The sequence below is a fragment of the Salvelinus fontinalis genome, chromosome 4, assembly GCF_029448725.1.
Source record: "Salvelinus fontinalis isolate EN_2023a chromosome 4, ASM2944872v1, whole genome shotgun sequence".
In the NCBI taxonomy this organism is placed as follows: domain Eukaryota; kingdom Metazoa; phylum Chordata; class Actinopteri; order Salmoniformes; family Salmonidae; genus Salvelinus; species Salvelinus fontinalis.
The window spans coordinates 84,715,886-84,727,913 of record NC_074668.1 but is presented as its reverse complement, the minus strand read 5'-3'; the positions used below and the strand labels follow the sequence as shown (position 1 = coordinate 84,727,913).

Here is a 12,028-nt window from a genome sequence, read left to right as displayed (position 1 = left end):
GCAACCCTAGTGGAGGAATCACAGCAACACTTTATCTGAAGGTACTTAAATACTGATTACAAACCATCTCATATTTTAAACCACAAGTAACCTGTATAAATCATTACATATCTCATTTCTCTAATATGAACATTATTTTAAAATGGATTTCCATTTATCTGTAAGATGCTTGACTGACCCATTTGGGGAACACGTTCTTCCACATGAGCACAAGCCATGTTCCTTAGCCACTAGCTGCTCCTGTTGCTTTCCTGCAAACCTCAACGATGGTTGGATCACTATTCTGAAAATACATCTGCCCTTATAAGGCCTGACTTCTGTCCCTTGGCATCACATGTTCCCTGGAAAAACGATCATTCATAAACTGAGGCAGAGAGAGAGAAATAGTGTTGTGTCTACAGAATATTTGTAGACGGATGACAGAATTAGAAATGATGTAATTACACGCTGCATGCAAACCAAATTCCTGACCGAGGAATTGCATTTTCCACCGAGTGGCTTGGTACTGAAAAGCCTTGCGCACAGTACAGTATGTCACTGCAAATGCATCTGAAAACATCCCAACTCTGAGAAACAAAGTGCTTGTGTGGATGGGAACACATTTGAGGAATAGATTTCCACACTACGTAGGTCTCATTCAATCAACTTCTGTTGTATCCATTATAAAACAAGAAAATAAAAAATACAATTATATAAAGCCTTGCCTTCCTTGAACTTTAACTCACACGTGTATTTTCTTACTAGCACCGACTGGGTTGATAGCTCCTTTATTGAGAAGGAATGGACTACGGCTGTATTTTCTTACTAGCACCGACTTGGTTGTTAGCTCCTTTATTGAGAAGGAATGGACTACGGCTGTGATATGTGGTTGTCTCACCGAGCCGTCTTAACATGAATGCATTAACTGTAAGTGGATCTGGATAAGAGCATCTGCTAAATTACTAACATGTCAAATGTAAACATAATACGGAATAATTTCAACAGTAACAGGCTTACCTCTAACAGTTCTGGACAGTAACAGGCTTACCTCTAACAGTTCTGAGACAGTAACAGGCTTACCTCTAACAGTTCTGAGACAGTAACAGGCTTACCTCTAACAGTTCTGAGACAGTAACAGGCTTACCTCTAACAGTTCTGAGACAGTAACAGGCTTACCTCTAACAGTTCTGAGACAGTAACAGGCTTACCTCTAACAGTTCTGAGACAGTAACAGGCTTACCTCTAACAGTTCTGAGACAGTAACAGGCTTACCTCTAACAGTTCTGAGACAGTAACAGGCTTACCTCTAACAGTTCTGAGACAGTAACAGGCTTACCTCTAACAGTTCTGAGACAGTAACAGGCTTACCTCTAACAGTTCTGAGACAGTAACAGGCTTACCTCTAACAGTTCTGAGACAGTAACAGGCTTACCTCTAACAGTTCTGAGACAGTAACAGGCTTACCTCTAACAGTTCTGAGACAGTAACAGGCTTACCTCTAACAGTTCTGAGACAGTAACAGGCTTACCTCTAACAGTTCTGGACAGTAACAGGCTTACCTCTAACAGTTCTGGACAGTAACAGGCTTACCTCTAACAGTTCTGGACAGTAACAGGCTTACCTCTAACAGTTCTGAGACAGTAACAGGCTTACCTCTAACAGTTCTGGACAGTAACAGGCTTACCTCTAACAGTTCTGAGACAGTAACAGGCTTACCTCTAACAGTTCTGGACAGTAACAGGCTTACCTCTAACAGTTCTGAGACAGTAACAGGCTTACCTCTAACAGTTCTGGACAGTAACAGGCTTACCTCTAACAGTTCTGAGACAGTAACAGGCTTACCTCTAACAGTTCTGGACAGTAACAGGCTTACCTCTAACAGTTCTGGACAGTAACAGGCTTACCTCTAACAGTTCTGGACAGTAACAGGCTTACCTCTAACAGTTCTGGACAGTAACAGGCTTACCTCTAACAGTTCTGAGACAGTAGGTAGGACTTCTGGATTGCAGATGTCAATGGAGTCATCTCGGTAGGTCTTCTTCTTGTAGCGGATGTTCCCCAGGTGAAGAATGGCCGACAACAGAGAAAAGATCCTGTGGGACAGAAACCTGGCTCGTTACAGAAACCTGGCTCGTTACAGAAACCTGGCTCGTTACAGAAACCTGGCTCGTTGCAGAAACCTGGCTCGTTTCGTTACAGAAACCTGGCTCGTTTCGTTACAGAAACCTGGCTCGTTTCGTTACAGAAACCTGGCTCGTTTCGTTACAGAAACCTGGCTCGTTTCGTTACAGAAACCTGGCTCGTTTCGTTACAGAAACCTGGCTCGTTTCAACACAGAAACCTGGCTCGTTTCAACACAGAAACATGTCTCGTTTCAATACAGAAACTGGTTAGAGCTTTTGGACAGCGTATCCTGGTAATTTACCTGTGACTATGATTCCTTTGCCTGTGTTTGTAATTTCAGTGTGTGTGTGTGTGTGTGTGTGTGTGTGTGTGTGTGTGTGTGTGTGTGTGTGTGTGTGTGTGTGTGTGTGTGTGTGTGTGTGTGTGTGTGTGTGTACTCACTGTTTGCGTGTGGCAGGCAGGAATCCCACCATCTCCATGGCCAGCTGCAGTCTCTCAAAGTCGTGCTTCAGGTCCTCCCCTTCCACTGTGAAGCAGTCCTGCATGGGCCAATGACAGGAGACCAGGTGTTATCAGTGCCCATATGGCTTTACCACATAATGGCCTACCACATGGTAGCCATTTTGGCTCAAACAACGCTGCAACTGTAGCACAAAATCAGTGCGACTGCCAAACAGTAAGTCAGCCCAGTGTGCTCAGCAGAGCGGATACAGTAGGTGCTGTACTAGCCAGTACTGTGCCATCACCAACACTACATACTGTACCAGCGACAAACGTGAGAGAAAATATCCACCCAAGAAGTGAAGATGACTTTTAGTGACAGGCTTCTCCTAAGACAGATCAGTGGCATGACAGAGACAAGCTGAGTGACATATAAGAGCATGTCATAAGGAAGTTCGGTCTAACAAACCGGAGCCAGAGATGCATTTCTGGTCAGATTTTAGGGGGCTGGTGAACGACAGCATGTTCTGCTCATGCAGTGGAAAATTCAGACTTTTTCTGCTAAACTTTCAGGGGAAATTTGGCATGCTGGCAAAGGCAATAAGAGGAGTAGCGATTTATGACCACCTTTACAGGCTCTGCAGGGGAAAGTGCCTTTACGGGGTGTGCAGGGGAAAGTGCCTTTACGGGGTGTGCAGGGGAAAGTGCCTTTACGGGGTCTGCAGGGGAAAGTGCCTTTACGGGGTCTGCAGGGGAAAGTGCCTCTACGGGGTCTGCAGGGGAAAGTGCCTCTACGGGGTCTGCAGGGGAAAGTGCCTCTACGGGGTCTGCAGGGGAAAGTGCCTCTACGGGGTCTGCAGGGGAAAGTGCCTCTACGGGGTCTGCAGGGGAAAGTGCCTCTACGGGGTCTGCAGGGGAAAGTGCCTCTACGGGGTCTGCAGGGGAAAGTGCCTTTACGGGGTCTGCAGGGGAAAGTGCCTTTACGGGGTCTGCAGGGGAAAGTGCCTTTACGGGGTCTGCAGGGGAAAGTGCCTTTACAGGGTCTGCAGGGGAAAGTGCCTTTACAGGGTCTGCAGGGGAAAGTGCCTTTACAGGGTCTGCAGGGGAAAGTGCCTTTACAGGGTCTGCAGGGGAAAGTGCCTTTACAGGGTCTGCAGGGGTAAGTGCCTTTACAGGGTCTGCAGGGGAAAGTGCCTTTACAGGGTCTGCAGGGGAAAGTGCCTTTACAGGGTCTGCAGGGGAAAGTGCCTTTACAGGGTCTGCAGGGGAAAGTGCCCTTACGGGGTCTGCAGGGGAAAGTGCCTTTACGGGGTCTGCAGGGGAAAGTGCCTTTACAGGGTCTGCAGGGGAAAGTGCCTTTACAGGGTCTGCAGGGGAAAGTGCCTTTACAGGGTCTGCAGGGGAAAGTGCCTTTACGGGGTCTGCAGGGGAAAGTGCCTTTACGGGGTCTGCAGGGGAAAGTGCCTTTACGGGGTCTGCAGGGGAAAGTGCCTTTACAGGGTCTGCAGGGGAAAGTGCCTTTACAGGGTCTGCAGGGGAAAGTGCCTTTACGGGGTCTGCAGGGGTAAGTGCCTTTACAGGGTCTGCAGGGGTAAGTGCTGAAATGAAGGCTGTGGAGAGAAAACAATATAGAAGAGGAGAGTTTGGGTATCCAGGTACAATGAGGTTCACAATGAGGCTTCTAATGAGGTGCACACACACACACACACACACAACCACACACACCCCTGTGGTGTGTAGCCCTGCAGGCAGCATGTTCTCTTTAACAGGTTTAATTCACCTGGCTTCAGTCCCAGAGTTACATCAACAAGGGCATCCAACTCCATGATTACATGCAAAGGACAGTAATGACAACCTGTTCTCAAGACTATAGAATCTGTCCTGACTGAATTATGATTGTATTAAATACTGAGACATGGTGCACTGTATTGTAAAATGGGCCTGATTGAATAAGGTTGTACAGTATAAAGCTACATGTAGCTGTATCATTCCTTTGTTTGTCCGTTGGCCAACATACAGAAGAGTTATGATAGCAGCTAAATTGCAGCATGGTAAAGGGATACTTCGGGTTTTTGGCTACTTCCCCAGAGTCAGATGAACAAGTGAATACCATTTTTATGTATCTGTGTCCAGTATGAAGGAAGTTAAAGGTAGTTACACGAGATGATGCTATCTAGCGATAGTGCAATGCTAGCAGAGAAATAAGAATGGTATCAACAAGTTCATCTGTGGGAGCAATTTGCATGCTGACTGCAGGAAAGTCCCACCAGAGCTGTTGCCAGGAGACTTTAACATTCATTTCTCTACCATAAGCTGCCTCAAACGTTGTTTTGGAGAATTTGGCAGTATGGCCAATCGGCCTCACAACCACAGACCACAAGTATGTGTTTTGCTGACATCAACGCTGTGAACAGAGTGCCCCATGGTGGCGGTGGGGTTATGGTATGGGGCAGGCATGAGCTACGGACAACGAACACAATTGCATTTTATCGATGGCAATTTGAAAAGACAGATACCGTGACGAGATCCTGAGGCCCATTGTCGTGCCATTCATCCGCCGCCATCATCTTCTGTTTCAACATGATAATGCAAGGTCCCATGTCACAAGGATCTGTACACAACTCCTGGAAGCTGAAAATGACCCAGTTCTTCCATGGCCTGCATACTCAGTCACCCATTGAGCACCAATCCAACCCTGAAGCCAGCCGCACCAATGTGTCGGAGGAAACACCGTACACCTAGTGACCTGGTCAGCGTGCACTGCGCCCGGCCCGCCACAGGAGTCGCTAGTGCGCGATGAGACAAGGACATCCCTGCCGGCCAAACTCTCCCTAACCCCGACGACGCTAGGCCAATTGTGCATTACTCCATGGCACTCCCGGTCACGGCCGGCTGCGACAGAGCCTGGGCTCGAACCCAGAGTCTCTGGTGGCACAGCTAGCTCTGCGATGCAGTGCCTTAGACCACTGCGCCACCCGGGAGGCCGCCACTACCTTTATCTGTGACTAACAGATGCATATCTGTATTCCCAGTCATGTGAAATCCATAGATTAGGGCTAATGAAATTATTTAAATTGACCGATTTCCTTATAGTAACTGTAACTCAGTCAAATCTTTGAAATTGTTGCATGTTGCGTTTATATTTTGTTCAGTATAGATAAAGAGCCTCATTGCCAAAATTCCCAAATATCCCTTTAAGGCAGGGGTGGGAAATTCCAGTCCTCGAGGGCCTGATTGGTGTCACAGTTTTTCCCCAGTCCCAGCTAACACACCTGACTCCAATAATCAACGAATCATGATGTTCAGTTAAGAATGTAATGTGATTAATCAGCTGTGTTTACTAGGGATGGAGAAAAGAGTGACCACCCCTGGAGTTGACCACCCCTGCTTTAAGGGGATAGTGAAATGATTACATGAGATGGTGCCTATCCTTCCCTGTCATCAGGGCTTGAGTTATAGCGGGATCAACTGTACACAAGATGGTATTTTTGGACTCATCATAGAACATACAGTTAGAATACTTTGAGATGTGAAAACATCTGAATAACTTTGGCTTTGAGGTGACCCTTGGTGGATGAGAGTTTGAATCAGATGGTATGACTGCTTACAACACCAGGAGGGCAGAATGTAAGGGGGTAAGGAAATGGCATCCTCTTCCACACCACACGCTACACAGCTGTTTATCTCACAGATGTTACACACACACACACACACACACACACACACACACACACACACACACACACACACACACACACACACACACACACACACACACACACACACACACACACACACACACACACACACACACACACTCTACAGGGGGAAATGAAAGGTATATTTCCAGATTGGCAAGTCTGTTTTAGACACTACATGCATTGCATAGCTCACACTCCTCTAGAATTCCACAATGTCAGTGAAGGGTAGAAAAACAATGAACGACTGCATCTTTGATACACAGTATATATACACAGTATATTACAATAATAATACAATAGAACTATCATTAGACCATGATCATAATGTACTACTATGTATATAGAGCCGTAATATTCCAATACTGTAAAAGTACACATTTTTTCAGTGGTATCTTGTACATTATTTGACTTCCCTTTTTTTAATGACAAGATAGTAGATAATAATTCAGTGTTCAACATCCCCCAGAGCCGTTTTCCTGTAACAAAGTAGTAGCCTTGCCTGTCCCCATGTTGCAGATGTGCACATCAACACAAAACCACAAACACATACCTGGAGACATTGGGGGAAATGTCTTTGCATGTATTGTGATCGATGAGATGATTGGTGAAGCACTACACTGATTCAAGGCTATGGAATATGCATATGGTGAGCATGCCATTCACAGACAACCAGAACACCCATCACTACATCAATCAGCACACCCTAACTCAGACACCTGTAGCCAGGCTGTATCAGCACACCCCCAACTCAGACACCTGTAGCCAGGCTGTATCAGCACACCCCAACTCAGACACCTGTAGCCAGGCTGTATCAGCACACCCCCAACTCAGACACCTGTAGCCAGGCTGTATCAGCACACCCCAACTCAGACACCTGTAGCCAGGCTGTATCAGCACACCCCAACTCAGACACCTGTAGCCAGGCTGTATTGGTCATCGACTGCTCAGGATAACTATTTATCCATCTATGCTAACATGACAGGCTTGTTGGCTCAAAATGGAAACTTGTTGACATAGCCTTCTGATTAGTGTCAAAGGGTCAAAAGTTCACAAGTCATCAATCCTATGGTGGTCAAGAGAAAGGAAGCTCTAAACAAACGACTGTCCGTGTGAGCCTGCTCCCTGGATGCACGACACACACACACACACACACACACACACACACACACACACACACACACACACACACACACACACACACACACACACACACACACACACACACACACACACACACACACACACAGAGAGAGAGAGAGACAGAGAATAGGAGGCTGCTGAGGGGAGTACGGGCTCATAAATGTCTGGAATAAATGGAAACCATGTGTTTGATGTGCTCGATAACATTCCGTTTACTCCATTCCAGCCATTACCATGAGCCCGTCCTCCCTAATTAAGGTGCCACCGGCCGCCTGTGAAACACACACACGGGGGGGGGGGGGGGGGGGGGTCACGGGTCAGCTACTGCGAGGCTCTGTCAACAAGTAATGTTTGGACGGCTGCTTATCGCCACACGCTCATTCAATCTGCCCAAAGTGTTTGTTGGCAGATTCTGACCAGGATACTCCAGGTTCCCTGCATTAATATTAACACTAGTTCATGGCTGAGTGAGTGGTGACCCAGGGTACCAGTGTGTGTGTCTGTGTGTGGTAGGCACACTGTACTAGTAGCGTCCTCACTAAGGTTTGTACAGTAGGCATAGATAAGGGGTTTCCAACTGCTGGTACAGGAGACACTGACTGTCCAGCCCAGCACTAAGACACCTGTTTTAAATCATGAACTAATCATGGTCTTCCATCTGAACCACGTCTTGCTGAGTCAGGTGGGTTAGGGCTGGTCTTCTATCTGAACCACGTCTTGCTGAGTCAGGTATGTTAGAGCTGGTCTTCCATCTGAACCACATCTTGCTGAGTCAGGTATGTTAGAGCTGGTCTTCTATCTGAACCACGTCTTGCTGAGTCAGGTATGTTAGAGCTGGTCTTCCATCTGAACCACGTCTTGCTGAGTCAGGTATGTTAGACCTGGTCTTCCATCTGAACCACGTCTTGCTGAGTCAGGTATGTTAGAGCTGGTCTTCCATCTGAACCACGTCTTGCTGAGTCAGGTATGTTAGAGCTGGTCTTCCATCTGAACCACATCTTGCTGAGTCAGGTATGTTAGAGCTGGTCTAGAGCGAAAGCCTGCATACCCAGTATCTCTCCAGGACTGAGGTTGGAGGGCCCTGGTTTACAGTATATATCCACATACAGTGCAGTATGTAAACTCCCTTAAAGACTATCCTTCTATCTAGTTAATGACCAAATAAGCCAAACCAGAAGATCAGAACAGAGATCGAAGGAACAGAGACTGGGACAGGCTACACACAACTGAGGAAGTGGACACAACCCAAACCAGGAAGAACAACAACAAAAGGGAAAAGCAAGGAGAAAGGCGTGTGGTAGTGCACAGAATGTGACAGGGGAACACGCACTTGTGAGGACAATGTAGTTGTGAGGGAGAAGCCAGTGATTATTAGTTTTGATAACCAAAACTCCTACAGGTGATTGGTGAACACTCAACACAGTCTCGTCGAGAGAGATGTATACTGACCGCTTCGCTCTCATAGTAATTCTCCCAGTGCAGTCTCAGGACTTTCTTTGTCATCTGGAGAGGGTTAAAAAGGTAGAGTAGATGGGGGTTAGGGTTAGGCAGTGCAGCATTCCATACACAACACACACACACACACACACACACACACTATACACATGGAACTGGAAGGGACATGCAGTTAGTAGAGGGAATGAAGTCATATTTAGACCTCGCGTTGGGGCCCATCCTACAAACACACACTCAGTGTCAACACACACACACACTCTCAATGCACACAAAAACACACACTCTCAATGCACACAAAAACACACTCTCAATGCACACAAACACACACTCAATGCACACAAACACACACTCTCAATGCACACAAAAACACACACTCTCTCAATGCACACAAAAACACACACTCTCTCAATGCACACAAAAACACAGACAGAAGCATAGGACATTGGCATGGTGAGAAACCGATGGGGATGAAACATGCTTTAATTCTGACACCATACATACAGTATACTAAGCTAATAGAACCACTGAAATTAGCCATATGATTATTCTAATATGTGGTGACTGCATTATGACAAATAAGGGCAAAAAATATGGAGAGAGAACTATGCTATAGCTATGAGAACAAATTGCTAAGTTTGAAAATGGCTTATTTTGCCTGTAAACAGATTGTCTGAACCCCTTAGAATGTGAAGTTGTGAAATACTGTAAGCTGTTCTGAGTGACTGGGTTACACTTTGGAAAAGAGAGAGGGAGAGAGAAATGGAAGGAATTCACACCCTTCTCATTATGGGCTTCAGGTTGTCAGAGTGGGGGGGGGGGTGTCTATGTTATGATATGAACATCTCTGGAGCTGTCAGAGTGGGGAGGGGGGGGGTTATATGTTATGATATGAACATCTCTGGAGCTGTCAGAGTGGGGGGGGGGGGGGGTGTCTATGTTATGATATGAACATCTCTGGAGCTGGCAGAGTGGGGGGGGGGTGGATGTCTATGTGATATGAACATCTCTGGAGCTGTCAGAGTGGGGAGGGGGGGGGTTCTATGTTATGATATGAACATCTCTGGAGCTGTCAGAGTGTGGGGGGGGGGTGTCTATGTTATGATATGAACATCTCTGGAGCTGGCAGAGTGAGGGGGGGGGGGGGGGGTGTCTATGTTATTATATGAACATCTTTGGAGCTGGCAGAGTGGGGGGGGGGGGTGTCTATGTTATGATATGAACATCTCTGGAGCTGTCAGAGTGTGGGGGGGGGGGGTTCTATGTTATGATATGAACATCTCTGGAGCTGGCAGAGTGGGGGGGGGGGGGGTGGATGTCTATGTGATATGAACATCTCTGGAGCTGGCAGAGTGGGGGGGGGGGGGGTGTCTATGTTATGTTATGATCATCTCTGGAGCTGGCAGAGTGAGGGGGGGGGGGGTGGATGTCTATGTTATGATATGAACATCTCTGGAGCTGGCAGAGTGGGGGGGGGGGTGTCTATGTTATGAACACCTCTGGAGCTGGCAGAGTGGGGGGGGGGGATGTCTATGTTATGATATGAACATCTCTGGAGCTGGCAGAGTGGGGGGGGGGGGGTGTCTATGTTATGATATGAACATCTCTGGAGCTGGCAGAGTGGGGGGGGGGGGGATGTCTATGTTATGATATGAACATCTCTGGAGCTGGCAGAGTGGGGGGGGTGTCTATGTTATGATATGAACATCTCTGGAGCTGTCAGAGTGGGGGGGGGGATGTCTATGTTATGATATGAACATCTCTGGAGCTGGCAGAGTGGGGGGGGGGGGGTGTCTATGTTATGTTATGATCATCTCTGGAGCTGGCAGAGTGAGGGGGGGGGGGGGGGGATGTCTATGTTATGATATGAACATCTCTGGAGCTGGCAGAGTGGGGGGGGGGGGGGTGTCTATGTTATGATATGAACACCTCTGGAGCTGGCAGAGTGGGGGGGGGGGGGATGTCTATGTTATGATATGAACATCTCTGGAGCTGGCAGAGTGGGGGGGGGGGGGTGTCTATGTTATGATATGAACATCTCTGGAGCTGGCAGAGTGGGGGGGGGGGATGTCTATGTTATGATATGAACATCTCTGGAGCTGGCAGAGTGGGGGGGGTGTCTATGTTATGATATGAACATCTCTGGAGCTGTCAGAATCGGGGGGGGGGGGGGGGTCTATGTTATGAACATCTCTGGAGCTGGCAGAGTGGGGGGGGGGGGGGGGGGGGGGGTGGTGGTGTCTATGTTATGAACATCTCTGGAGCTGGCAGAGTGGGGGGGGGGGGGGGGGGTGGTGGTGTCTATGTTATGAACATCTCTTGAGCTGGCAGAGTGGGGGGGGGGGGGGTGGTGGTGTCTATGTTATGAACATCTCTTGAGCTGGCAGAGGTGCAACAAGTTTTGAACAACATCAACATTCCACACTTTGCACCCAGCTTGTAATGGGTTTATGTGTGTGTGTGTGTACATTTGCATGTGTATTCGCTTGTCATGGGTTTGTGTGTGTGTGTGTGTACATTTGCATGTGTATTCGCTTGTCATGGGTTTGTGTGTGTGTGTGTGTGTGTATATCTGCATGCGTATTCGCTTGTCATGGGTTTGTGTGTGTGTGTGTATATCTGCATGTGTATTCACTTGTAATGGGTTTGTGTGGTGTGTGTGTGTGTGTATATATATCTGCATGTGTATTCGCTTGTCATGGGTTTGTGTGTGTGTGTGTGTGTGTGTATATTTGCATGTGTATTCGCTTGTAATGGGTTTGTGTGTGTGTGTGTGTGTGTGTGTGTGTATATCTGCATGTGTATTCGCTTGTCATGGGTTTGTGTGTGTGTGTGTGTGCATATTTGCATGTGTATTCGCTTGTAATGGGTTTGTGTGTGTGTGTGTGTGTATATTTGCATGTGTATTCACTTGTAATGGATTTGTGTGTGTGTGTGTGTGTGTGTGTGTGTGTGTGTGTGTGTGTGTGTGTGTGTGTGTGTATATTTGCATGTGTATTCACTTGTAATGGATTTGTGTGTGTGTGTGTGTATATTTGCATGTGTATTCACTTGTAATGGATTTGTGTGTGTGTGTGTGTGTGTGTGTGTGTGTGTGTGTGTGTGTGTGTGTGTGTGTGTGTATATATCTGCATGTGTTTTCGCTTGTCATGGGTTTGTGTGTGTGTGTGTGTGTGTGTGTGTGTGTGTGT

At 47.2% G+C, this 12,028-nt stretch overlaps 1 protein-coding gene across 3 annotated transcripts in view; it reads right to left on the bottom strand.

The window, feature by feature from the left end:
• myo9aa (myosin IXAa) overlaps window positions 1–12,028 on the bottom strand; it is a 152,013-nt gene that overhangs the window by 43,905 nt on the left and 96,080 nt on the right. For 2 of the 3 annotated variants that reach the window (XM_055921739.1, XM_055921737.1), the window contains exons 6-8: window positions 8,835–8,888; window positions 2,545–2,642; window positions 1,946–2,072 (exon numbers count right to left, since the gene is read on the bottom strand). In XM_055921739.1, the coding sequence (XP_055777714.1) occupies window positions 1,946–2,072; window positions 2,545–2,642; window positions 8,835–8,888 (279 nt within the window). The remainder of the gene's footprint in view (window positions 1–1,945; window positions 2,073–2,544; window positions 2,643–8,834; window positions 8,889–12,028) is intronic. The other variant, XM_055921738.1, reaches the window with a different exon arrangement.